Source organism: Accipiter gentilis, chromosome 23, assembly GCF_929443795.1.
Source record: "Accipiter gentilis chromosome 23, bAccGen1.1, whole genome shotgun sequence".
Lineage (NCBI taxonomy): Eukaryota > Metazoa > Chordata > Aves > Accipitriformes > Accipitridae > Astur > Astur gentilis.
In genome coordinates, this window is record NC_064902.1 from 14,406,115 (window position 1) to 14,431,493 (window position 25,379).

Below are 25,379 nucleotides of genomic sequence, written 5' to 3' on the forward strand. Positions count from 1 at the left end.
TGACCCCAACAGAGCACCTTGCCCCATGCAGGGCCGGGACCATGTGCAGCTTCTTGTCCTTCCCTGTGCTTTGATGGTGCTGGGACCTGCTGCTTCTGAGCCGGAACAGCTCAAGGCAGCACTGAAGGGCTGCTCTGAGGTGGGGGGGGGGGGTGGCACAGCACACCTTGGGCTGCTGCCCCTTGCCCTGCAGGGTGCTGCTACAGAGGATCAGTGCCCCCACTTATTTCAGTGCAGTCCCCAGCACTGCAGGGTCAGGGCTGTTACACAGGGCCCTGTCCCAGGGAACATGAGGCTGCAGCCTGCCATGTGCCACTCCAGTGCCTGACCGGTCTTGGCTTCCTGCTGTCCTCCAGCTCCCAGGGCTGGATACGGTGCTCAGCACCCTCCCAAGCAGGTTCCTCTCTGGGATCAGGGCTGGAAAGCCTGGACGTGGGTCCTTCACACCTCAGGGAGGAGGAACTTCTCCTGGGCAGGGTGGGCTGAAGACCCCACTCCTCCTTTACTGCCTGGGGAACCACAGGCTTATCCAGGAGGGGTCACATCTGCCTTCTCCCCTGAGACCACCAGACTTGAGCAACCCCGATGTGACTGTGCTGTCCCTGAAGGAGCCAGGCACGCCCATCCCCTTAAGAGGGGACACATCAGCACGCAGGCTGTGACAGGGGCTGCAGTGATGGGCAGAACACAAGCGCTGTGTGCCCTCCACAGGCAGGCAGAGAGCGGCATGTACTGCATGCTTGCCCCATTACTGGTGAGCCTCTGGCGGAGGGGGCTTGGGGGGAGCTGTGCCGTGCAGCATCTCCAGGCCCTGCCCGCAGAGCACGCAGTAGTACTGCAGCTCCCTGCCGGACTCTGCCACCTCCCAGCAGTCCAGCTCAGCCAGGTCAGGCACATGGAAGAAGGTGGTGCTGAGCGCATCCAGCCTGCCCGGGCCTCGGCACCACAGCGTCAGGCGCTGGTCCACCGAGGCAGAGAGCAGCAGGTCTGGCCGCAGCACCCGGATTCCTGTCACATGGGCGGCGTGGGCGCAGGGTCTGGCCACCCGCTCCAGGACACGCAGGCAGGTCCCCGCCATGGCCTTGCCCCTGCCCAGGGCTACCTCCAACAGGCAGAGGTGGATGGAGCCGTCATCGCTGCCGCTGGCCACCAGGTACTGTCCCTCCGGCGTCTCGTGGACATGGAGGCTGTTCACGCCGCAGCTGTGGGCCATGATGGTGAGCAACGGGGCGCCCAGGGCTGGGAAAACAGGCTCGGTCAGGAGAGCAACACTCACCTTGGTCAGAGGGAGCAGAGAAGCCACCAGTGTGGTGGCCTCCCTCGGGAGGCCGAGCAGAGCCACCGGCAGTGGCACCCACCCAGGAGCTGCATCTCTCCCTCCTCTCGGCACAGGGTGTCCGCCGCGTCTGCAATGGGGCCGGTGATGTCCCAGAAGGCGATGCTGCCATCAGTGGCTGCACTGCACAGGAGGTGCCTCCTGGAAGGGAGGTGTCAGGGGAGCCTCTGGCCGCAGCCCTGCGGCACGCAGCCCTGCGGCACGCAGCCCTGCGGCACGCAGCCCTGCGGCACGCAGCCCTGCGGCACGCAGCCCTGCGGCACGCAGCCCTGCGGCACGCAGCCCTGCGGCACGCAGCCCTGCGGCACGCAGCCCTGCGGCACGCAGCCCTGCAGGTCCCCACCGGGATCCAGGGAAGAGGCAGAACAGCCCCCACAGACTAATTTCTCCCTTCCCTCCACCGGCTGAGCTACCGGCAGCCATCCCTGCAAGGATGGATGCTTCTCCCCAAAGCCCCATTGGTTGCAGCACAGCATTTGGGGCTCACCTCTCCCCTCCTGCCCACATATGCAGGAACGCCTCCACCTTCAGCACACAGCGCTGATGGTGAAATGACTCCGCCACCAGCACCAGCTTCTGGGTGGCCTCCAGCAGCCCAAAGACCCTGTGAAGGAGCAGAGGGCAGTCAGCTGTGGGAGAAGGGAGCTTCCAGCACGTCCACCCCCACTTGCCACCATGTGCCGTCCTGTTCCAGCTCAGAGCTGGCCACGTCCATGGCAGCAGCCTCCCCTGTGGAGCCTGCTCTGCTCCTGTCACCAGCCCCAGCTCCGTTCTCCCTGTTCCCGTCGCCAACGGGCTCCCTCCGTTCTCCAGCCCAGGCCCCACAACAGCTCCTCACCGGACCGATCCATCACTGCAGGCAGCAGCCAGGAACTTCCAGGGCATTGGCAGCTGTTCGGTGCTGGTCCCAGGCACGACTGAGAGGGACATGTACCTGCAGCAAACACGATGCTCACCAACGTGACACCTTGGTGGTGTCTGCAGCCGTGGGAAGGCAGGTGGCCCAGCAGAGCAGCCCAAGCTCAGTGCGGGACGCAGCTCTGAACACTCGAGGACGCATGAGGAAAGACCGAGCCTTCCCCTAACCCCCAAAGCCCCTTGAGGCCCATCCACTAGGCACAGGACACCAGGGATGTGTGTGTGAAGCCACAGCAGCTCTGTCTGCCTCAGCTGAGCCTGCAGCTGCACAGAGTGGGTATCCCAATGGAGGCCAGCGTGGTTCCCAGCACCCTCCCGGACTGTGGTAATTGCTAACTCTGTCTCAGGCAGTCCTTGAGCATCACCTCGTCTCCGGGTCCATCTTGACAAGCTTGTGCCTGTTCTTCTTCCGCTCCCAGTGCTCGTCCAGCCGGTGGGAGGCCACATGGATGACCTGGCAGGCCACAGCACTCTCGGAGGCTGGGTCCCTGGAACACAGCAGGCGGTAGCACTCGATCTGGGCCCGGCCACCCGCAGAGAAGAGCAGGGCAGACAAACCCTCATCACCGAAGCCCTCGTCACCGGGTCCCACAGGGCCAGCCAGCGCCAGCGCCCTCACGCTGGAAATGTGGTCACTGAGCCGGGCGAGGGGCACAGCTGCCCGGGAGCCCTCGCTGAGCGCCAGGACGCAAGCCGTGGTGTCCTCGCTGCCGGTGACGAAGATGTTAAGGGCAGCAGGGCCAGGCACCTCCACCGCCCCCAGGCGCCGCACACAGGCAATCTCCCGCCCATGCAGGGATGCCAGGAGCACCTGCTGCTCGCGGGGCTCGGCCTCGCAGCGGTACAGCATCACGTCCCCGCACTTGATGAAGGCGAAGGCCTCGGTCTCAGGGCTGCTGCAGTAGCTCCAGGAGCGGTGCCCCCCACCGCAGGGGATGCAGTGGAGCTTCTCGCCGGTCCCGCTGCTCCACACCACGAAGTTGTCGGCGTGAAAGCCCAGCACGAGGAGGTCCCCGTCCGGGGCGAAGCGCAGCTCCTCAATCCACTGCAGCCCTTTGCAGGGCCGGTGCTTCCGCAGGACCTCCAGCTGCTGGCCCTGCAGGCGGAGCTGGCGGTAGCAGCCATCCCGGCCGGTGCTGTAAATGTAGTCCCCGTGGCAGGTCACCGAGGTAACCCCCGTCTTCCCGTGGAGCCCGAAGAGCACGGACAGCGGGGTCTCGAGGGGAAGAGCCCCTTTGCACAACAAGCGGGAGGGCTCCGACCCGCTGCCGGAGTCCTCGGCGCCTGGGTCGGCGCCGCCGCCGGCGCTTTCCGCAGCCCGCTCCGGGGAGCCGCTGCAAGGGAAGAGGAGGAGGGAGCCCCGGCGGTCCCCGCAGACCAGGAGCCCTCCCTGGGGCAGGAAGGCCGCGCAGGTGTGCCAGCGCTGCTTGCAGGGTGGCAGCAGGTACCGTCCCATGAGCCGCACCCGGGGCGCCTGCCCGGGCCGGTGGGCGACGTCCAGCCAGAGCATCTCCCCGTCGGGGCCGGAGACCAGGAGGGCGGCGGCGGTGGCGGCGCCGGGGGGCGGCCCGGGCCGGGGGGCCCAGCCCAGCCCTCGCACGGCCCCCTCGAACAGCCTCAGCCCGGCGGCGGCCCCGGGGCGGCTGAGGGCGAAGAGGAGGAGGCGCCCGTCGCCGCCGGCCAGGGCGCAGAGCGCCTCGTCCCCGCCGGGCAGGGGGGCGGCCGCCAGCGCCCCGCGGGCCCCGCCGGCGGCGGGGGGGGGCAGCACCGGCACCCAGCGCCCCGCCGCCGCCTCGTAGGCCGCCAGCCCGCCCGCCTCGTCCAGCGCCAGCACCCGCCGCGGCCCCGCCAGCACCGCGGCCCGCGGCCGCCCCGGGGCCCCCAGCGCCAGGGCCGCCGGGGCCGCCCGCCGGGGCCGCCAGAGCCGGACGCCGCCGTCGTCGCCGCCCGTGGCGAGGCAGCCGCCGGCGGGACGCAGGGCCAGGGCGCGCAGGGCCCCGCGGTGACCCCGCCGCGCCCGCCGCACGCCGCCGCCGCCGTCCCACTCCAGGCAGGCGCCGTCCTCCCCGGCGCTGACCGGGCGCGGTCCCCGCAGCACCACGGCGGCCACCCGCGCCCCGTGGCCGTAGCACACCAGCAGGCAGCAGCCGCCGTCGCCGTCGCCCAGCTCGCCCACGGCCCAGAGCCGCACGCTGCGGTCCTCGGAGGCGGAGGCCAGCAGCCCCCGCGGCGCCGCGTAGCAGAGCGCCAGCACGGCGCCCCGGTGCCCGCGCAGGCTCCGCCGCGGGGCCGCCGCCTCCGCCGCCCGCCACACCACCACCGTCCCCGCCGCCGTGCCGGCCGCCAGCGCCAGCCGCGCCCAGGTCCTCCCCGCCAGCGCGGCGCAGCGCAGCGCCCCGGCCCCGCCGCAGCTCGCCCGGCGCAGCCAGCGCCCGCCGCCCCGCCACTCGTAGAGCGCCACGGTCCCGCCGCCCAGCGCCAGCGCCAGCCGCCCGCCCGCCGCCCACCGCGCCTCCCACACCCGCGCCCCCAGCTCCCGCGCCGCCCCGCCGCCGCAGGCCGCCAGCCGCGGCCCCCCGCCCGGCCCGCCGCGCCGCACCGCCAGCACCGCCAGCCAGCGCCCGCCGAAGGCCGCCACCCGCACCGCCGCCCCGCCGCCGGGGCCGGGGCCCGGCTCGGCCCGCAGCCCCTGCACGCTGGCCTCACGCAGCACGCTCCGCCGCCCCGCCGCCGCCGCCGCCGCCGCCTGCCCGCCGCCGCTCAGCCGGAACGCCACCACCTCCGGCCCCGTGCCTGCGGGACACCGCGTCAGCCGCCGCCGGCCGGGCCCCGGCGCCGGTCCCGCGCCCGGCCCCCGCCCGCCGCTCACCCGCCAGCAGCGCGTCCCCCGCGAACTCCAGCGCCGTCACCGGCGCCACCAGCGCCACCGACTCCATCTTGGCGGCGGCAACCGCCGCTGCGCTCCGCGCTCATTGGCCGGACACCGCGCGCCATAGACCGGCCCACCGCCCATTGGCCGGGCCCCGTCGCCCCGCCCCCAGAACACGCGGAGGCGGCGGCGGTCTCTCCACGCTTTATTGGCGCGCGACGCGGCCCCGCCGCGCACGTGGCCCGCGGCCCCGCCCCTCCGCCCAGCGCGGGAAAAGGCCACGTGCGCGCAGCCGGGACCCTCCGCCGCGTCTGTCCGTCCCCCGTCCCCCGTCCCCCCGACCCTACAGCTCCAGGTGCACCCCGCTGTAGGCTTTATCCACTGTCCACTCGCCCGGGGCTCCGGCCCCGGCCTCGGCCCCCGCGTAGCGCTCCATCTCCTGCTGGAACTGCAGCTGCCGCCGGCGGTTGGGGTCCACGTTGATCCAGTTGTTGGCGATCCACTTGGTGCCTTGGGTGACCAGGCAGCCCCCGTGCAGGGCGAAGTCGTCCAGCTCCCCCACCCAGCCTGCAGAATGAAGCCTTGTTAGGAGGCGGCGAGGAGTGCCGCAGCACTGGCAGGCACAGCCGCGGCCACACAGGGAACCACGGCCAGTGAATGCTGACAGCAGCTCTCCTGCCCAGAGCGCCTGCTTGGATTTTGGCTCAGATACACCTTCTTAACAGGAGTTGGCTCCTCCTGGCACCCCTTCATCTTAGTGCCACCCCACCCTAGCACCTACAAAGAGTTCACCAGGGCAGGCTGCCCGAGTGCAAAATGCTCATTGCCTCCGTGTCTCCAGTCGGCACAAGGGGCTCTTGCATTCTGCATCACAGCTGCTGTTTTTCTCAACTCTTCCCCAAAGGGGAGGCTGGCACAGAAGAGATGGGTGCTGCCGCTAGAAGGCCTGTGGAAGTCAGGGGCTCAGGGCCACATTAAGAGATTGCATTTCAGCAGTTCTAAATGATCCTCTTTTTACAGAGGTCCCATCATTTTTCTGTGGCAGACTTGCATCAGCAGCCGCCTTCCATTTAGGAAAAATTTACTCATAAAAACACAACAGGGCTCTTCTTACAGGAGAGTGATGGTCTTGATATTACCACCCAACAGCCCAAATGCTGGTCTTGTGACCTTCTAGAGATGGAAACATGGGCTGCTCCCAGGGGAGCTGCAATGCTATAACCTTCCTCCCACCACTGCTCAAAATCTGCCATCAAAACACTCTGGAGTCATACTCACCAGCAGCCTGGAAGATTCATGTCAGTCCCCCAGCTTGGCTGTCAGGGAAAACCACGCTGTGCTTCATGAGAAAAACAGCCCCAAGGACACATATCAACAGGCTGCGGCTGAGCTATAAAGCAGGAGCTGGCCCCAAGCACGGCAGCGCCTCGCGCGGGGTGGACCATGCCTCCCTGTGCTGCAGAGCTGATGGCCGTGCCTTTGTCTACCTCCCCTCCCCACCCCTTTGGGCAACACCACATCAGTGAAACATTTTGAATCACAGACCAAGTTTCAGCAGGAGTTTCAGCTCACACAGCGGGATGGAAGGCAGCTGGCGATGGCTAGTGCAGCCAAGGTCTTTGTTTGCTAGCTAGTCCCGTCCCCCAAAGACATCAGGAGCCACTGACCTACTGCCTGTAAACAAAGGCCTTTCAGAGTCAGGAAGCTCCTACCCAGCTGGTGACAAGTAGACTCTACAGTTCCCACTAGCAGGCAGCTACCACCCTTTGGCTCTCTTCTGAGCATCTAGCTGCCGCAAGAAGACGATGGCTGTCACCTCCTGCAGTCCTACCCCTGCCAAGAGCCGAGTCTTGAAACAAGCCCATACCTTCTCCATCTGACAGGTAGTTGTACCAGAAGACAGCAGTGCCTTGCTGAGGTTTCACTCGCAAATTGCCCTTGTCGCAGTTTTTCCGAGTATCTCGCAGGTCAATGTCGTTCTGGATCAAAGACTGGCAAGAAACCACAGAGAAGGTGTTGCAAACAGGGCTGCAATGAAGTGCACGCACTGGGCTGCCTCTGCTGCCAGGCGTCATCCTGCCCTTTGCCTGAACGCCCCATAGGAACAGCTCAAAGCTGATGCTGGGCAGGACAGGGCTTTCACAACCCACCCGGAGCAGCCAGTTTCAATCCCCTGGAGGTCCATAACCTGTTTCTGAGCAGCCACCCATTCCTTAACATATTGCCTGACAGGAGCACAACATACCTGAGGAAAGCTGCCCAGACAGAAGTGAGCAGGACTCGTGTTACAGCAGCAAGGCCAAGATACAGCCCCTCACACCTCTAAGTGGGGAGAGCTGCAGCTGTCAAAGCCCTGCGCCTCTTCCCTGGCCTCAGAGGGAGAAGACCTTAAGCGGAGCACAGCTTCCCCACGCTCTAGCTATGAAGGCTAAAGTCCATCAACCTCACGCACAGGACCCCTCCTGCAGCCGCAGCAAATAGACATTCAAAGAGGGACTCAAAATCCCCAGGGGGTAACATGTAGGTGAGATTCATTTACCATCTCTTCGTATGTCCTGTTATCAGCTATAGGAAAGACTGTTTCACCTCCCCCAGTCACATTGTTCAGGTAGAACAGCACTGTCACATACCTGCAAGACAGAGTGGCTGTCAGGGGACACAACTGGAACGGGAGGAGATGCACAGGGGCTGTCCGTACCCTGCCCCTCCACCATACATACAGCGGTTCCTCCAAGACATCACAAGATATGTGATTTGCACCATCAGCTTTTCTCCAAGGACAAGACAAGGACAATAAAGAAATGTGCCCCACAATGTCACCCACAACAGTGAGGGTGCGTTTCTAACCTCTGGTGAGGATGGCCCAGCAGCATTGCAGAACCACTCTGCCCTCCTTGCGTGGACCCACAGGATTCGCCCACCTCCCCCTTCAAACCCCTTCATGCCAGCGATCTCCAGAGCTGGTTTGCGAGCCCACAACCTGAGCACCAAGTCCCACACGAGATGAGCCGAAACAGCTCTCCACACCTCCTCTCTAACACGTTCCAGATTGTGCCAAGGCAGACCTTACCGGCAGGAGGTCTCAAACGGAGCACTTTCATTGGCGACCAGCTTCGTGTGGCTGCAGGCAGTCTCGGGGAAGACGGGGCCACTGTCCATGTGGGCATGGTAGTGCCCTCCTTGGTCGTAGCGCACAACCTGGAGGGGCTCGCTGTGCTCCACAATCTCCGGGGGCAAGCGAGTCAGGCGCATTACCCTGGGGAAGAGGAGAGAAGAGCAGGTGAGGAGAAAGCACCGTCACCCTGGTCGGCCACTACTCCCAAGCAGCAAGTAAATTCAGAGAAAGATAACTCCCTTCCCCAACAGACCAGTGAGACGGATGGGCTGCAGCAAGCACGCCAAGAGATAACTAGGTCCCTACAGATCTGTTGGACCATCAGCATCAGCTCAGAAAGTCCTTGTCAGGGTTAATAAAAACCCCCAAAACCGAAGGGTGCATCTCCAGCAGGACTGCTCTCAGGAAGACTTTGCTTGCTCAGCAAGATCCCTTCTGTGTGTGTCCCTGGAGCCTTCATGTGCCATCTCATGGCTTCTCTGGACTCCTGCACACCTCCTACAGGCCTCAGGGACTGTTAGCAAAGCACAGGACCCCTGCTGAGAGCGAACAAGAGACTAGCTCTAGGAATATTCTTGTCACCTAACTCACCTTTCCCTGTTGCCTTTTCAGCAGCCTTCCCCCAGGGCAGAGGGGCACTGGAAGTGATCAAGGAGACCGGAGCCCTCCTGCTCTGGGATTTTTCCACTGCTACATCTGAGATCATCCCCAAGGCAAGCAGGTACGTCTCGAGACCTGCCAAAGAACACTCAGAGCTCTGAGAATCGGGACTGGTGAAGCCCTTGGGGGAGGTGCAAAGGGAACGCAGCACCCAAGCAGGATGGCAAAGCCCCTCCAGGCACTGCATAGTCCCAGGGAGGACTAACAGCCTCCTTCAGTGCTATGTCTTCACGTCCTTGTAACAGCAGCCAACTGAAGAGCGTAAAAGCAGTATGCCGATGCCTGTGTGCGCTGGCTAGCTGGCACGGAGAAGGTGGCAGCCAGAGCCTGCTCTAATCAAGGCAATATGCAACCCCATTCTCCCGCTGGAATGCACTGAAGAAAAGGAGCGGCCAACAGCCGTTTTCAAGCCTCGGGACAGATTTTACCCACCCATGTTCTGGGCGAGGACCAGCGCCACAAGAACAAGGGAGTCTCCAGCCAGTTATCTGAAACTCACCACGGCTAAACGATTTGGCCTGCATGCTGGGTTTCTACGCTTCCCAGCACCAAATCTGTGATGAAGGGAAGGGTAAGAGGTTCTCCCGTCTGCTGTGAGCTGCCCTGCGATACATGTGCTCAGAGGATTAAACTAACTCGGCTTACTTGAGGTGAAGTCGTGCTTGTTAAAAAGTCAGCTCTGAACAGCTAAGACAGATTTCAGTGAAATGCATGAGTAACTAAAGCAAATGACAGTAACTACTGGCACCCAGACAGGATTGGAAATGGGCAGTTTCTCCCAGTAAGCTCATTTACTAATTAGAATGAATTATTTCATATAATGCCAAGTCTTCTTGGTTTTATAGGGCTGTTCCCAAAAGTGAATGGAGATGCTGAAAGGTTTGATTTTTCTTTTTCCTTTTCCATGGGACAATACAAATTCTTGTTCTAATGAAAACCTCCTCTCCCCATTTTGTGTCTGTGTTCATTGCTCTTTATACTCCAAAGACTTTCACGCAATTAGGAAGTGTGAATATTAGCAAGTCTGCCACTGCCTCTGCCGGCACAGGTGGTCCTCATGGCTAGACAAACCCAACGGCCCCTCGGCTGCCTGGCCCTTACCTTTGCCGTATGGCTCTCATGACCTGGTGTGCCCCCTCACCCTGGTACAGCCAGGTGTGCTGGCTGTTGCGCACCAAGTCACTCATCTTCACTTTCTGGCTTCCCATGTACTTGTGGAAATCACGGATATTCAATCGTTTGAACTCCTCCAAACTCAGCACACCTAGGGGAAGAGAGGAAAAGCTGGCTGACTCTGGTGCAGGTAATAATAGTTCTTGGCGTCCTGTACTCAGAGAAACCACCAGCTGAGGGCACTGCAGAAATTGCCTTCCTCAGACAAACCCCATTCAGGGTCCACCACTGTGCCCACCACCGGCTGCACCTGCTACGTGCAGGATTACAGGCCCCAGCCATGCTCTCGGCTTTAGCAGAGTAGAGGGCATACAGCAACCTGCAAAAGTGAACTGTTAGCTGCCGTGCAGGGTCAGAACTGGGACAGGTGAAGCACCATTTTGAAATTTAAAAAGCTCCTAAAACATACAAACCAATCCATCAAAAGAGAGAAATAGCCAATACAGTTCTAACATATGCAATCCCACAGCTAAAAAGCCTGTGCCACCTGATGCCTTGGTGCTTGTTACTTAGATATTTAAATAGACACGTGTAGGAGCAGAGTGGGACACCTCAGACCATATTTTCTACAAGACCCTGCATGGTAATTTAAAAAAGCCAAACCAAAACAAGCGGTACATTCTTCTGCATTTGTGTAATTGCAAAACACGAGCAAGAAATACAACAGAATATGATCTTGCGCAAGTAGAAATAACAGAAAAGCCAGAGGTAAAAAGTGGTTTCTACTGACACAAGTATTTCTTGTTTGCACTCAACTGGACTCAACGAGGGTTGGACTTTGGCCTTTGTCGGCTTCAGAAAAATCCTCACATTTGTTGTTTCCCCTTTCTGAAGAAGGGAAGCCCTGCACTGTGGACCAGGCCCCCGGGACCAGAGCTTGCAGAACGCTGCAGCATGCTGCCTGGCAGCCAGCATGCATCGTGGGCTGTGAGTGGAGCTCACTCAGGCAGCAAACCCAGTGCTGCTGTGGTGCCAGCTCTGCTCCCCAGGCACACAGCACCCTCCGGCAGGAGGAAAGACCAGCCCCCAGGGTCAGCCTGGGACAGGTCCTCAGGTGCCAGTGGTTGTGGCCAAATTACCCACACCATTATTATTTCTAGTGTCTCCCTGTCCCCACTTCCCCTTACTCCATGTGGTCTTTGGTGACGCAGTACCACATCCAGGTTGTGACCTCGTCTCTTGGTGTCACGTACCAGTCTAACAACGGAGTGAAGCAGCTCTCTGGAAGCAAGGTCCTGCCAAGAGCACTTTAACAGGACCTTCCATTTGTTGATGTCCGGAACAGTGGAAAAGCCACTGAGGACTTAGTCATACGCTCCTGCCCCTGCCAAGAATGCCACCATCCCAGAGGAGCAGGGGATGGGGTGCCCTCCGGATATTTAGGCATTCACACGGGTACTGCTTCAAACCAACTCCTCCTGGGCAGCTCTCAATGCCAGGTCACTGGAAGAGAGCGTGCAGAGCCTGTGCGTTCACTTAATTTGATTAGGAAATGGAGAGTTGCTTAATTGAGGCCACTCTAATTAGAGCAGCAGAGGTTAGAGTGCATGTCCGGACCAGTGGGAGCCCTTGGGAGACCAGGAGCAGGAGGGGCAGAAGTGGCCTCATGGAATACAGAGTTTGCAGCGGCAGAGAGGGGGGGTCAGCAACAAAGGCTGACCATCAAAACCACCCTCACTTCCACTTATTCTGCCCTCCCTTGCCAGTGATATAGGGCTCCCAGCCTGCTGCAGAAGTCTCCCTGAAAACACGGCGGGCAGTGGAGGGCGCAGCTTAAAAACTGAAGCCCAGCTAACAAGAGCTATGCAGTCAGATCCAGAGCAGTCTCAGACCACAGGAGCAGAAGCACACCCTGAAGGTCCTGTTACAGCAGGGCAGGAACCAAAGCAGGTCTGACAGGGGGAGAGGGAGTGGAGAGTTGTGTTCTGGTCCTGCTTCTACAAGATCCAAGCCCAGGCAGTGGAACTAGTCTGCTGCTAGACTGGTGATGAAGGGGCAGGAGTGCTGCGATGAGAGGTTTACACTGGTTTTAATTTTCTACAAAGGTCTCTAAAGCAGTGTTATTTTCTTTTGAAGAATACAGCAAGAGAAACAGGCCTTGCTCTGCCCCACACGGCTGTGCGAGGCGTCCAGCGTGCTGAGGGTGAAGGAGCTGCTCTTACCGTTCCCATCAGGATCAGCCTTGACTGCAGTGTACATCTCCCGGATGTTTTCGGGGGTCATCCACCTGCCGTTCCCAAGCCGGGTGTGGGTCAACACCTGAAATTCATAAATGGATCAACAGCGGGCACTGATTTCTTGTACTACTGAAACCCTACAGACTCCCTGCTTGAGGCCTGGCGGGCTCTCCTCTGCAGCGCATCAGCCAGCCAGGCGTCAGCACATCTCTGCAGAAAGACTGCAGTGAGAATTATCTGGCAGCCACACACAGTGTGTGGCTGATGAGTGCTGTTGTTTCCAGTTTAGGTCATGGCAAATTACTGCTGGGACTTGGTTAACCAGTCCTGAGGCAGAAAGGGCACAGCTCTTTCTTTTGAAGGGAAAGTAAAGCTATTGATGATAAAAGTGAATGCTTTTACTTGTCCAAGATAAGGGCTTGGAACAAAAAGGCTTCCTTTTCATGTGGACAGAGAGATGCAGTATCCTGGAGAGCTCTCAGCAGGCTCTGACCTCCAAAGAAAAGGAGCCTTGCCCTGGGTTGTCACTGCTGCAGTTCCCCATACTCCACAATGCTTGCTGCCCACAGGACAGTACAGACCTGCAGCCCCACCTGAAACAGGAGCCCACAGGGGTGACATCCTTGAACTGCCAGCACCTGCCCTGATGCACTCTGCCATACTGGGCAAGGCTGCTGAAGAGCTGTGGACAAGGTGCTTGTTATCCCCCTCCAGGGTCGTTAATAGGGGTGGCTTTGCTGGTGTCTTGTCAATTAGCACGGTTAGCTCCCCACAGGCCACACAAAGCAGTGCCTATGCTACAAACTCCCCAGGATACCCAGGAAGAGGAAACCCACAGCCCAAGGAACATTTTACCCAGCAAATTCAAAACACGCATCTCCTGCCAAGGACCCTTACTACCTCCCAACAGCATGACAACTGCTGCATGTTCCACCCGAAACTTCCATGCTGAAGGCCAGCACAAGTCTGGAGACATAAAATTAAGCAAATACTGATCAGTATATACTGGGGTCTGGCCCTCCCCCAGTACATGAGTAATCAAGTGACTATCTGAGGAGGGGACCTGCCAGAAGGTCCCACAGCAAACCTTCCCCAGTTTGTCCCACACTCTACCTCTTTGAGCTGCAGCTGCCCATCCTGATTGTGGTCCAGCAGATTGAAAATGTCCATCTGGCTGATTTCTATCATTTCCATGGCTTCCTCATAGTCATCCGTTGGTAGGATCTGGCTCTTCTGCAGCCCCTTCAGCTGTGCCAGATGGACGATGAGCTTGCACTCTTCCTCCGTCAGGAAGTCGGGAATTTCTGCAGCAAAAGCGTGAGCAGCAACAGAGACTGAGGAACTGTCACAGTGGGACTCCATACTGATGGCAGGCCACTCAGAAGGAAAAAAAAAAAAGGTGGGGGGGAAATTTAGGAACTGCCTAAGTTTGGGACATTCAAACACATCCACCCTTCTACCAGAAGAGCTCTCAAAGAGCACACACCCGAGCTGCCGGAGGTGGGTATTTTTACAGCAGCAGTTCCTAAATGTTTGGATCCAGGGGTCAAGCCCTTAAACTCTCTCGCAGATACCACAATGGACAAAGGATTGAACAAACACATGCATATCACTGCATATTATCACTTCAAAGGTGACATGTGGATCACAGTCTGGGAACTGGTGCTCTACAGGAAGGGAGGCCAAAAATCTTTACGGTGGGCAGTGGTGATGGCCAGGGTTTCAGGCTTCCTTGCTCTTATGTGGAGGGGGTGGCACTTTGCAGAAAACCAAACACCTTTCAGGGGAACCCGGCACAGTGCTCTACTATGAAACTCAAACAGCAAAGAGACAACTTCCAAACTTATTCTCACTCATTCCCTTGGTCCCCCACTAAAAATGGTCTTCAAATGCAACATTAAAGAGGAAGACACTGTGCATGGTGGATGCCACGCTCCATACTCAGGTACCATCCTGGTATCACCAGCTTTCCTTTGCAGCACACCACCAGCAGCAATCAGGCAATACCAGGATCCCAAGCAAATTTAACTGCAGAGAAATCCACTGATGACGGTGAAGCTAAGAGATTTCTAACTGGGCGTACACTTGCAAAGCGCTGGCGAGGTCCCATTCCACAGCACAGTTACATTGTGGCCCAGCAGGTTGAGAAGATCCTTCTGGCTGATGTCTGTCACTGCTACAGGGATCTTGTAAAGAACAGCTCTTCAGGGATCAGCTGCTGAGACTTTTGAAGAGGAAAAGAAAAACCACCAAAGCAGGACAGGTTTAAGTGCTCCTAGGCCCAAGGTCCTGCTCTTCAAATTGCAGCCCCCTAGAGCTCCTGAAAGTATGTGCCAAGGACACATTTTATCTCCACTACAGCAGCAATCCTCAAAGGGGGGAAAAAAAAGTTAATTACTTCCATGACCTTAAATCAACCCTATCAACTCAAACTGTCAATACACAGTTGGCTTCTTGCTAAGTACAGACCAGAACTAGCTCTGTAGAAAATGAGATGTTCCTGGGAAGCCCCAGCAACACAATGCAGCTGGCTGTATCCGTAACACCCTCCGAGGAAACAATTTCCGCCACAGGCAGCACAGGGTCCTTGTGCCAGAGGATGCTTCAGCGCTGGTGCTTCCGCTGGCTGGTTTGAACCTCATGGCACAGCACCACGTCCGAATGAACTGCGTGCTGGCAAGCAACGCCCCCAGTATTTCCAGTTCCCCAAACTGGGCTACAGTAACGATGGCTTCTGGAATCTTAATTACGTGCTGGAGGAAGGACAATCCTGCTCTTCAGTGGTAGTAACGGGACTTTGTAATGAAGTAAAAATTCTGTTAACCAGAAAGCACGCTCTGTCACGCAGGTTGCAAGGTGAGGGGGTTTCCAGCTAAGCGCCGCCAATCTCATCTGCAAACAACCTGGCTCCACAGCTACAAATTAGTTCCTCTCTGCCCTCAGCTCTCTGAAACGGTTAACTTCTGGCTGTGAAACCATCCTATCTCCCTGCCTCCTCAACAATAGATCCAGCTAAACAAATGCCTCCTAATTGACTTTGAGCAACACTTGATTGCTTTTACAAAAAACAAAAGAGAGGAAAACATGGGGGTTTATGAAATAATGACTAATCCTGGAGCAAGAGAAAGGGGATGGGTTGGAGCACTGGTGTCAAACAGAGATTCAATCTTGGCTGAAAGAGCCCCAAGACACATGGGCCAAGTCATTCATCCCTCCCCAACTGCCCTCATTTCCACACCTGCTGATCTAAGCCAAACCCCTGCTAAAATCCAAACAATCGGGGCCGCTGGCAAACGAAAATTGGAGCATTGTCTTCCCCATGAGGGCTCTGAAAGGGCCGCACTTAATGAGGATGGATTGACAGAGAGGTGGCTCATAGGCTATAAAAGGCGTCCCACAGTCAGGAGCAGCTCAGTCCAGGGTGTGCTGCCCGTTCGCCTGCTCCCAGCTTGCTCTGAGCATGGTCACGGCCCACCGCAGGCACCCCTCAAGGTCGGGCAGCCCATGGCTGCTGGGTCTCCTGGTGCGCCTGCTGCTCTGGGGCTCTCCAGGAGCCTGGGCGAGCTACCTGAGGAGAACCTCCAGCTGCACACCCATTCCACACCACATGGCCTTGTGCTACGATATTGGCTACTCCGAGATGAGGATTCCCAACCTGCTGGAGCACGAGACCATGCCAGAAGTGATCCAGCAGTCTTCCAGCTGGCTGCCCTTGCTGGCCAGGGAGTGCCACCCGGACGCTAGGATTTTCCTCTGCTCCCTCTTTGCACCAATCTGCTTGGACAGGTAAGATGTTTTTAGAAGTTATTTCAGCTCTGGCAAGTAACACTCCCCAAGAGCGCAACTGCATTTGCCTCCCAAGAGAAAACGCGTGCAATGTGATCAGCACAGTCCCTGAGAAGCTGGGCTGCCCTGCTGGGCAAGGGGCAACTGGATTACCCAGCAGGGACCTTCCCTCTGAAAGTGAAACATGAGCATTTAATCTTGCAGGAGCAGAAACCTTATGTTCCCTCCTCTGGATTTTCTTGCTCTCCCACCCCAGGCACTGCTGCCGTCTCCCCCGGCCACCCCCGTCACACACCACAGTATCTGCTGGCACCCACCGGCTTCACCTCCCGCTTCCCCTGCAGCCCCCCGCCTGCAGCTCCTGCCCCAAACATGTAGGGGGTTTCTCAGCCCGACAGTGCCAGCAGCAGAGAGAAATCCTCAGTCTTGAGGTGCAGCCATCAAAGTACAGAGCTGCTAAGGAAATTGGGCATCTAATTAGGCACCTGTGAAGGTAAGCAGCCTTTGCACAACTAGAGAAGATCCCTGGGTGGGGGGAAGGGCTTCTGGCAGCAGCCTGTATCAAACAGCCTCATCCCTCATCCTTCCTGTCCTTAAAAATCCGTTGTTTGCTTCCTGGGCATGAACGTTCAAAAGACATTAAAGACCCCCAAACAGCTCTCCTAGCGCTACAGTGTGCAGCGTGGTGCCAGGGCTCGACCCTCAGCCTGCTGCCTGGATGAGTCCAGAGGTGCTGCAATCCCCATTCCCTCCCCAGGCTCATCTACCCCTGCCGCAGCCTGTGTGAAGCCGTCAAGAGAAGCTGTGCACCCGTCATGGCTTGTTACGGCTACCCCTGGCCTGAAATCCTGAACTGCAGCAAGTTTCCTGCAGATCATGAACTGTGCATCGCAGCAGTGTCCACAGATGAAAATTCCTCAAGCAGGAGAAGTAAGTTGTTTCGGTTTTTTTTCCTCATGTTATTCCATATGTAACACTGAAAGCTCGAAAGGATGGGCCTATGCCTTGTTTCTATTCCTAATATTTCTGGTTGTAAGCTATATTTAAAAAAAAATAAATCTGAATTCTAGTTTTGTTCTCTCTGGGAACGCCGTCGTGTCTAAAAAATTAGCGTAACGTTGACTGCAGCTTGTTCCCCTCTCTACTGTATTCATTAGCTCCCTGGGTGCCGTCAGACCACGCAGGGTTTGGGGCAGGGGAAAGGAATCGCTGTAAAAGCCTAACACTCAGGCACAGCATGAGAGCTTGTGGTGTGCAGGCTCCAGGCGGCGAGACGTGCTTCCAGTGGAGCTAAAGAGCTGCAGCCCTGATCTTTCAGCTGTGCCCAGGGTTTAAAAACATGCAAAAAGAAATGTTTTGCAAGCCTTCTCTTGAAACATTAGGAAACACTACAAAGGGGCACGAGCCTCTGCAGACATGAGTTACACAAGAAAAAAATCTTAAAGACTGAAAGACTAAATTAAACACCCAGATACTGATGAACACTGGGGGAGATTCAAGAGCAGTTAAGGGGAGAACAGACACCTCATTTCAGCATCACTGGATGGAGTCTGGCCATACCAGCGGCTTTACTGTTTCATCCAAACTAGGAGATCTTCATTAAGCATCTTCACTGCTGCTTTAACATGCAGCAACACACACAAGCCTAAACAAAGCAGGACAAGCAGTGTCTGCCCCACCCGCAGAAAGGAGAGCGTAACATTTTCCCACCCTGGCACTCTGAGCTCTTTCTCCAGGGACTGGGTAGCTCAGGAGGAAGCACCACTCGGAAACAGCAAGCCACCACTCGCAGCTCTCAAAATTTCATTATGCCTTTTCCAGTGAAGCTTGACAAGGGTGTTATAACCAAATCTCTGTTGCAGTAGTGCCCCGAGCCAGCTGCAAGGACTGCGAGCTTGAGGAGGCCAGCACTGCCAGGGAGATCCTGGAAAACCTCTGCACCAATGATTTTGGTGAGTACCACCATCTCTTCCTCCCATTCCCTCCAGCAGCCAAGTAGTGGCAAGGACAGAAAATGGCTTTGCCATAACAAACTGACTTGGAGGAACTGCAGCTTTTACAGCAGATTCCAGGGATCAAATCTACCTGTTCAGGTCCCAATCTACCTGTTAGGGAGCAGGAGGGCCCAGCTCCAGGCAGCACCCAAGGTGAAGACCTGCTTTTATTTCTGTGGGCTCTGATTTGGTTTGGTCTGTGGCTGCTAAACATAAGCAGTACTCTGGTTTTCCCTTGGAGACCAACATTTCAATCAATGCCCATAAAAACCTGTAGCAAAATCCATGTCAGCTATTTCAAACTTCAATACTGTTGCTCTAGTAACATGACTCTCCCTCTCCTAGCTGAAGCAGGTGGCAGCACTGGCTCTGCTCAATCAGCTGGCAGGACGTTTTCAAGATACTGTCCTGAATTCAGACACACAACCTTCATGAAAAAAAAAAGTTAAAAATCCTAGGCAGGTGGCAGTCATGTCACCTCCTGAAATCCCAGCTCAGAGAACAGTCAAGTAATTTGCATGACACCAGGACACTGATGCATCCACTTGCTTGTGCCCCTGCTTCCTACAGGGTTTCTGCCCATGCAGCAGTGCTGGCACACCTTTGCCGCTCCCACGAGAAAAGCAGAGTGAGAAGAACTGTGTTCAGTACTGGAAACTAACCTCAAATGAGAACTTCTACAAGTTCACTGCAATTACAAGAGCTTGGATGGATGCATCAGCACGTTACAGAAACAGCAAGAAAGCCTTGTGTTGGCTGTGTGTTTAAGTAGGTAAGAGCTATGAAAAGTAAACAGAACTAACAGCTCTTTTTCCAACCCCCACAGCAGTGAAAATCCGAATCCTGAGGAAGAACACGACCACCACCATCTCAGACTTCGACCTGGACCCCTCCAAGGTGGAGGTCCTGAAGCATGGCCCGCTTCTCAGAACTGAAATCCCCGTCCGGCTCCAGCAGTGGCTGGACATAGATGCTACCTGTGTCCACAACATCATGAGAGGCACTCACGCAGGGGTCTTCGTTGTAAGCGGCGAAGTACAGAGTGACAAAGTGGTGGTGAACAAGGCCTACGCCTGGCAGAAGAAGAACAGGAACCTACACCAGGCGGTGCGGAGGTGGAAACATCACCGCTGCCCTGAACAGGCTGGCCGGAAGGTCTGAAAAATCTCAATTCCAACAGTAAGAAACTGCTCCCTTCCCTATGGCTAGAAAACTCCTTTCCCTGGCAGTTGGTGTTTTGGAGATGTACAGTCCATATTTTTAGGTGATTTGAAGCAGTCATAGTCCACAGATAGGGCCTGTTTTCCTGAGACAGAGCTTAAGGATACAAATTTAACATATTCCTCTCGCAAGGCTCTGCAGATCCAGGACTTGCAATGGATGGCTTTGTGTAGGATCCAACAGCAGAAGAAAACTGAACTGAGCTCTGCAGGTGAGCACAAACTAGAAGAGACTTTTAGTAACAGCTCCTTCTAGTTCTTGTCATCAAAGCTGATAGCTATTTCAGCTTCATTATTTGACTCTCAGACACTGATGCTGTCCAAGTGCCTGCTTGCTTTCTGTCCAGAAAGATTACACAGAAGTCTCCCTGACTGCTAAGTGATGCTTTTTGTATAATGGAGCAAATAGTTTACTCTTGAACAGTCCAAGGTAAATTAAGGGGGAGAGGAACCCTCCCTGGCAATGCCTGGCCCCTTGAAAAATGAATGCTAAACTCTGCTCTTGAGCAGTTACTCAGGCTGTCCCTTCAGCTTGCTGCGCTGAGAGCTGATGAGCATCCACACAGGTAAGAGGAAACAGCCATTCTTGAGCAAGAAAAGCACAAAGCAAAGATAGCTGAGGGTTTCTGCATAACAGGGAAAACCATTTTTTAACGTCAGAAATTCAGTTTGGATCAGAAGATTCTGGTAACTAGGGAACTACTGAAGATACCAAGATATCACAAGAGCCTTGAAAAAGAGCAGAGCAGGAGTGGGACATCAGCTGTTGAAACCTCTGCTTTGGTGTGCAACAGCAGCTTTGCTTGGGACTTGGAGGTGAGCCCCAGCCACACCACGATAGGTGCTACTTGCAGTTCCAATATAGGAGGGCGGGAGAAACGTTACACAGCTGTCTGGCCTTCCACCCACATGCAAGGAAGACAGAAAAGGTGGCAAAACTCAGTCTCACCAAGTTCTCTGCAGCTCACTCTCTCCCTCACCGAAGTAAGTAGGGACTGTAATTCCCTGTAGGGGTAAACACAGCTATAGTTCTATGCTCCAGACCACAGAGCAGAAAACAGCAAATCCCCAAATGAGAAAACAAGTTGGATTTCTACTGCCTAACAAGCAACTGTCCATGGAAAGTTTTCTACACTGGATTAAACTTGGGACTGAAATACGAGGAAAAATGGCTTTTGGGAGAAATGCGTTCTGGGAGAAATGCGTTCTGCCTTGTTCATGACGCCTGCAGTCTCAGTTGTGGAAAGAGCTGCCCGGTTTGATGGAGACACATTGCCTCCCTGTGCTCATAAAGCACACCAACAACCCATGATGCGATCTCCTCTTCAGATTTAGTGTGGGCTGAGATGAGCACTTAAGACACTCACTCTGAAATTCAGCTGTGCCCTGACATTTGTGCAGTGATTACTTCAGTTCCCTGAGGCTCAGAAAAAAAACACAGCGACATTTCCCATTTTTATTCCTTCCCACTGCCTTGTCTTGCAAACTGCCACCCAATCCACAGAATCGGCTGCCAGGTGGTCCCTGCAACAGCAGTATCTTCTGAACAGACTGCGTTTGGAAAACACAACAGAACACATAAAAGCTCTGAAGGTTGAAAAGGCTTTGTCTGATATTTGTTTTCCATTAATAGGATTATTTGATTACTAGTGTTTCCTAACTAAAAAACGCACAGATGGTCTGACTTACAAGCTTTAGAAATGACGTCTCATAGCCAGAGGGGGAAAAAAATAGGGCAGGGACTTTTTCATAGCTCCATGAAATATGCTTGGGTTCAATGCAGATGACCTACCCACATTTAAAAAACAAACCCCAAGTTCCCCTATGGTGCCCAGTGCCATGCTCCAAAGCACAGAGTTCACATTAAATCATTAATGAGCTGTCCCAGAAAAAATCCCCAGAAATTCAAGAGTCCTTCTTTGCTAGTGACTTCTGGGTTTGTCTAACACAACTAAGTTAAATGCACACTTCCACTAATTTAAACAACAGCCATGCAATAAATCGGGTTTTTTAAACCAGCTGATGTAGATTGGTACTATTTGCATAGATAGAGAAGTCTCTGGAAGTCTTTTAAAGTCAGAGCTGGCTCCTGGCAGGTTCATCCGGGAGATAAGAGCTGTCTTGCGACTTGCCGTTGCTAAATAAGGGACTCCTTATCGAAGGACAAAGGAGAACAGACTCGCGTGGCATCTCAAATGTTGAACGTCCATCACTGTCTGTGATATCATCCTCAGGGAGCAAAGCTTCCCTCGGAACCAATGGAGGTGCCAGAGTGACGAGTTAAAAGTTGTGGGATTAGTGCTGCCAGGACCAACCTGCCTTTTCTCAACTTCAGCACCTTCCTTGCAGGCCAGGATGAACTCTTTCAATTAAGCGGTACCGGTAGGGCAGAGAAGGTGGAAGCAGGAGTTTCCCTGAGTGGTTTTCCTGAGTGAAAACCAGTGATTGCCCCAGACTGTCGTTCTGGTAATGCCATATTATTTTTTTTGATCGCTGAGAGGTATCAGTCCCAGGTTGGTGTGTCTGTTTACTGAATGTCAGGCAGAAATCCACTTAGAAATTTGCAAACCATGAGGACCACATATGTAGAAATGACAAGAGAAATTCGTGTGTTTCTTCCAGATACTTACAGCCTTAAAGGAGTTTAATAAGAAACCTATCTGATTTATGGCCAGGCTTTCAGTGTATATAGCCTATTTGGAATCAGAAAAAAACCCTCTTTTTATATTGTTGAGAAAGCATCTAAAAGACTGTCAGTGCTATCTTTTCAGAGACAACAGTTTTTCTCTGACTTTGCAGTAGCAGGAATTTTGTAATCATCTGTCCCCAAAACTTAATTTGTATATTCTCAGTGGATTTCCAGAACACAGAGTTCAATTAATGAGACCTTACCGGTCACAACAAAAACCACGGAAAGGTAGAGGTTTTAAAATCTCTGAAAGACAGATGTTGTGTGGTTGTGCATCAGAGCAGCCAGAAATAAGGATAAATCTAGAACAGGACGCAAAATGGTGCAAGACATTAAACCTATCAATTCTCCTCTTACTCATTTCCTCAGCACTGAAGCACCAACGCTAAATTGCTTCATCATCATTTATTACCAAAAGTTTGGGGATCTCTTGTCCCTTCCTAATACCGAGCAGCTTCTTCGAGGTCGTCTTCAGTGATCTGCTGTCTATGCACGGCATTTTAAAGGGAATCTGAAAGAACCTGAAAAGGTTAATCTTCCAAATTCTTCTAAGTGGGCCATGCAGAACAGGTAACCTCCGCAAATACTGTATCAAAATACCTTAAACAAAATCACTCTCTTTTTAATGCAGCCCCACGGAAAAGTAGCACGGGGAGGAGAAGGGAACAGGCGAGAAGTCATTTTCCCCCGAGTGGGTGCAAGACAGCGGCGGGTGCGAGACAGGCGCGCCCCACCCCCACCCCCCCGGCCCCGCCGTTACGGCAGCGGCGGTGGAAACCGGCAGGGCAGCGCGGCCGGCGGCGACCTCCCAGACCTGCCTGCCGGGACCCGCGGCCACCGCTCCCACAGCCCCGGCACCGGGTGACGGCCGCCAGCCGGCCCCGGGAGGGGGGGGATGTCGTCGAGCCGCCGGCCGCTACCGGCGCGCCTGGGGGGGCCGGCAGCAGCTCGGGCCGGTCTCCGCCGCGGCCCTACCGGCGGGGAGAAGGCCGGGGGCGGGTCAGCGGGGCCGGTACTCACCGAAGAGGAGCGGCTTGAGGCTGAGGGTGCGCACGGCGTGGACCCTGCCGGGCACCAGCTCCACCCGCTGCGTGTGGCCCACCTGCGGGGAGAGCAGCGGTGAGCGGCGGCGGCGGCGCGGCCGCGGCCCCGACCCTCCCCCCCCCCCCCCCCCCCCGCCGCGGCCTTGCCTTGATGCCCTCGAGGCGCGGGAGGGCGCGGGCGGGTGGCGGCGGCGGCGGCGGCGGGGGGGCGGCGGGCGGCCCGCCGGCCTCGCCGGCGCTGAGGTGCACGAAGAGCAGCAGCCCCAGCACGTTGAGGACGTAGAGGTGGGCGAAGACCATGAGGACGAGGAAGTAGGGCCGCGAGCACACGGGCCGCGGGCGGCCCCCCGGCGGGCCGGGCAGCGGGGGACCCTCCGACCGCGCCGCCGCCGCCGCCGCCATCGCGCCCCCGGCCCGCCAGGCCTCGCGCGTCACCCCGGCAACGGCCCGGCGTGCTGCGTCACGGCGCTGCGGGGCGGGGTCGGGCCAGCGGAGGGGGCGTGGCGCGGGCGGGAAGGCGCAGGTGTGGCGGCGGGCCCCGCCCCCTCCCCTTGTTTCCCCCCCCCCCCCCCCCCCAGTCCCAAGAAGAGCCAGGACACCTCCGAAGTTAGAAAGTCACAATTTATTTCAAATAAACCAAGGGCACACCTCTGGCAACCGTCTCCCGGGCGGTTTCCGCCGCCCCTGCCCCTCTCCAGTGCCTGCGAAGAAAAGCGAGCGGTGGCAGCGGCCCTGGGGGCACCCCCACTGCGCAGCCCCCCACCCGCACCGCCCCACAGCCTGAACCGGACGGGGGCGAGGAAAGGAATTCCCAGAACGAGTGCCTCATTTAAAAATAAAGTTCTATTTTTTTTTTTTTCACCTGCTTAAAAAGTCTAAAATTTAAGAGTGCAAGACTATAGTACAGAAACCTCCTGCTGCCCCTGTCCCCGCGCAGAGCAGCAGTCATGCAGTTTACGTCATCAGTAGAAAATTTTTTTGTTACAGTCTGGGAAGCCTGAGGACTATTAGAGATGAGGCAGCCAATGCACTAACACAAGCGAAGCTGAAATAAAAGAGTATCGGATGCAAGGATGGAGAGGTGTCAGGCTGGCGCAGGAACTGGAAACAAGTGCAAAAGGAAAAAAAAAAAAAAAAAAAAAAAGAGAGCAAACATTCCACATCTGTAGCTGTATTGCACCAAAGGGAAACTCGTACCTCAGAATTAATGGCTCCTGAGCCACTTTCTATCCACCTACATTCATGTAACCTTGCAGACTTCAGTAGGGCCACGTACCTATTAGGGGGGAAAAAAACTGGCCTCGTCTTTTGGCGTCAAGAACTCCCATTTCCTTCCTGTCACCTGCCTCTCAAGCAGTGGTAAGTCACTTTACAGAGCGCCAATACTCTCGGTGCGCTGCAGGTTTCATCTTGGAGCCTAGGACTTTCTGTACGACACCAACACAGAAGTCACCCTGCCTGGGCTGCAAAAGCAAGCAAGTCCTGTTGTTCTCCCAGAGAGTATAGAAATAGGATCTGTGCATGCAAACCAGGACTCTCACCACCTTCAGAAAGGGTGTTTTGTTTTCTTTTAAAATAAACAGAACTGCTCACAAAGCTCTAGTTTCAGAAAATTTGAAAGAATTAGGGGGCGCACTGTGCAATATTTATTACTGTCCCTCAGCCAAGCACCTCAGCAGTCTGTTCAGTAAGTTTGGCCACAACTACACGGTCTAGCTTGTCTACAAACAAGGATTCATAGCAAAGCATTTTGTGGGGGCATGGGAGAGGGAAGGAGGGAAGGAGGCAGGGAGGGAGAGAAACAAAACCCTATTCTCATCTAGCTCAAAGCTGGACAATTATGTAACAGAAGTGAGAGCTCTTTGGGATTAGGAAACTCTGCATACCTGTTCTGCAAAGGGATTAGGTGTTACACTAGTTACATTTAGCCAACAAGAACACCAGCTTTTATCCTAATTAGTACTTTGCACATTACATTTTTAAAGAACAGTTTAAACATTGGTTCTACACACTGCAAACTGCTGGGTCTCAGCAAGCCTTCCCCTGTGCTATCCCTTCCCCTGGGTCCAGTGTGCCCAGACTTTGACAATCATTTGGGAAGGGGAGAGGAAGGAAGAGACTGACCTCTAGAATACATCACGAAGAGAGCAAAAAGAGGCTGCTGCTGGGAGCAGAGGAGGGAACGAAGTCTGGAGGCAGCGGCTGGACCAAGGACATATCTACCTGTACGGCTCCAGCCTAGAGGGGAGTCAGAACTGGACAGAGCAGGAACACAAGGAGCCACAGTTACAGAGATCTCTTGCGAAGCAAGCAGCACTGCTCCCAGAAACCACAGACTCCCTCCCTGCCGTGCTTCCTGGCTGCAGCCACCTCTCTGCAACCCTGCTCTACCCTCAGCC

At 55.9% G+C, this 25,379-nt stretch overlaps 3 protein-coding genes across 3 annotated transcripts; 1 reads left to right on the forward strand and 2 right to left on the reverse strand.

Annotated features, from left to right (window-relative positions):
- Positions 1-53: 53 nt before the first annotated feature.
- WDR6 (WD repeat domain 6) lies at positions 54-5,438 on the reverse strand. Its single transcript, XM_049827057.1, has 7 exons — positions 5,124-5,438; positions 4,854-5,047; positions 2,620-4,787; positions 2,175-2,270; positions 1,824-1,940; positions 1,359-1,477; positions 54-1,239 (listed from the first exon to the last, which is right to left on the reverse strand). The coding sequence occupies exons 1-7, from the start codon at positions 5,188-5,190 to the stop codon at positions 749-751; spliced, it is 3,252 nt and encodes a 1,083-aa protein (XP_049683014.1). The 5' UTR covers positions 5,191-5,438; the 3' UTR covers positions 54-748.
- Positions 5,439-23,411, reverse strand: P4HTM (prolyl 4-hydroxylase, transmembrane). Its single transcript, XM_049826478.1, has 9 exons — positions 23,128-23,411; positions 22,958-23,039; positions 13,362-13,552; positions 12,234-12,330; positions 10,000-10,162; positions 8,194-8,379; positions 7,663-7,753; positions 6,991-7,114; positions 5,439-5,690 (listed from the first exon to the last, which is right to left on the reverse strand). The coding sequence occupies exons 1-9, from the start codon at positions 23,380-23,382 to the stop codon at positions 5,467-5,469; spliced, it is 1,413 nt and encodes a 470-aa protein (XP_049682435.1). The 5' UTR covers positions 23,383-23,411; the 3' UTR covers positions 5,439-5,466.
- On the forward strand, positions 15,709-19,328 carry LOC126049679 (secreted frizzled-related protein 5-like). The gene is made up of 4 exons (XM_049826485.1): positions 15,709-16,034; positions 16,792-16,964; positions 17,897-17,986; positions 18,855-19,328. The coding sequence occupies exons 1-4, from the start codon at positions 15,709-15,711 to the stop codon at positions 19,187-19,189; spliced, it is 924 nt and encodes a 307-aa protein (XP_049682442.1). The 3' UTR covers positions 19,190-19,328.
- Positions 23,412-25,379: the final 1,968 nt, after the last annotated feature.

Excerpts from the sequence above, each read along its gene's own strand:
- WDR6 (XM_049827057.1), bottom strand. The coding sequence starts at position 5,190 with ATGGAGTCGGTGGCGCTGGTGGCGCCGGTGACGGCGCTGGAGTTCGCG. Across the intron at positions 1,941-2,174 it reads TGCAGTGATGGATCGGTCCG|GGTCTTTGGGCTGCTGGAGG; the intron begins GTGAGGAGCTGT and ends GCTCCTTCACAG. Across the intron at positions 1,240-1,358 it reads GGGAGAGATGCAGCTCCTGG|CCCTGGGCGCCCCGTTGCTC; the intron begins GTGGGTGCCACT and ends CTGTTTTCCCAG.
- LOC126049679 (XM_049826485.1), top strand. The coding sequence starts at position 15,709 with ATGGTCACGGCCCACCGCAGGCACCCCTCAAGGTCGGGCAGCCCATGG. Across the intron at positions 16,965-17,896 it reads AAATTCCTCAAGCAGGAGAA|TAGTGCCCCGAGCCAGCTGC; the intron begins GTAAGTTGTTTC and ends TCTCTGTTGCAG. Across the intron at positions 17,987-18,854 it reads CCTCTGCACCAATGATTTTG|CAGTGAAAATCCGAATCCTG; the intron begins GTGAGTACCACC and ends CAACCCCCACAG.
- P4HTM (XM_049826478.1), bottom strand. The coding sequence starts at position 23,382 with ATGGCGGCGGCGGCGGCGGCGCGGTCGGAGGGTCCCCCGCTGCCCGGC. Across the intron at positions 7,115-7,662 it reads ACAGGACATACGAAGAGATG|TCTTTGATCCAGAACGACAT; the intron begins GTAAATGAATCT and ends GTTTCTTGCCAG. Across the intron at positions 5,691-6,990 it reads CTACCTGTCAGATGGAGAAG|GCTGGGTGGGGGAGCTGGAC; the intron begins GTATGGGCTTGT and ends TTCATTCTGCAG.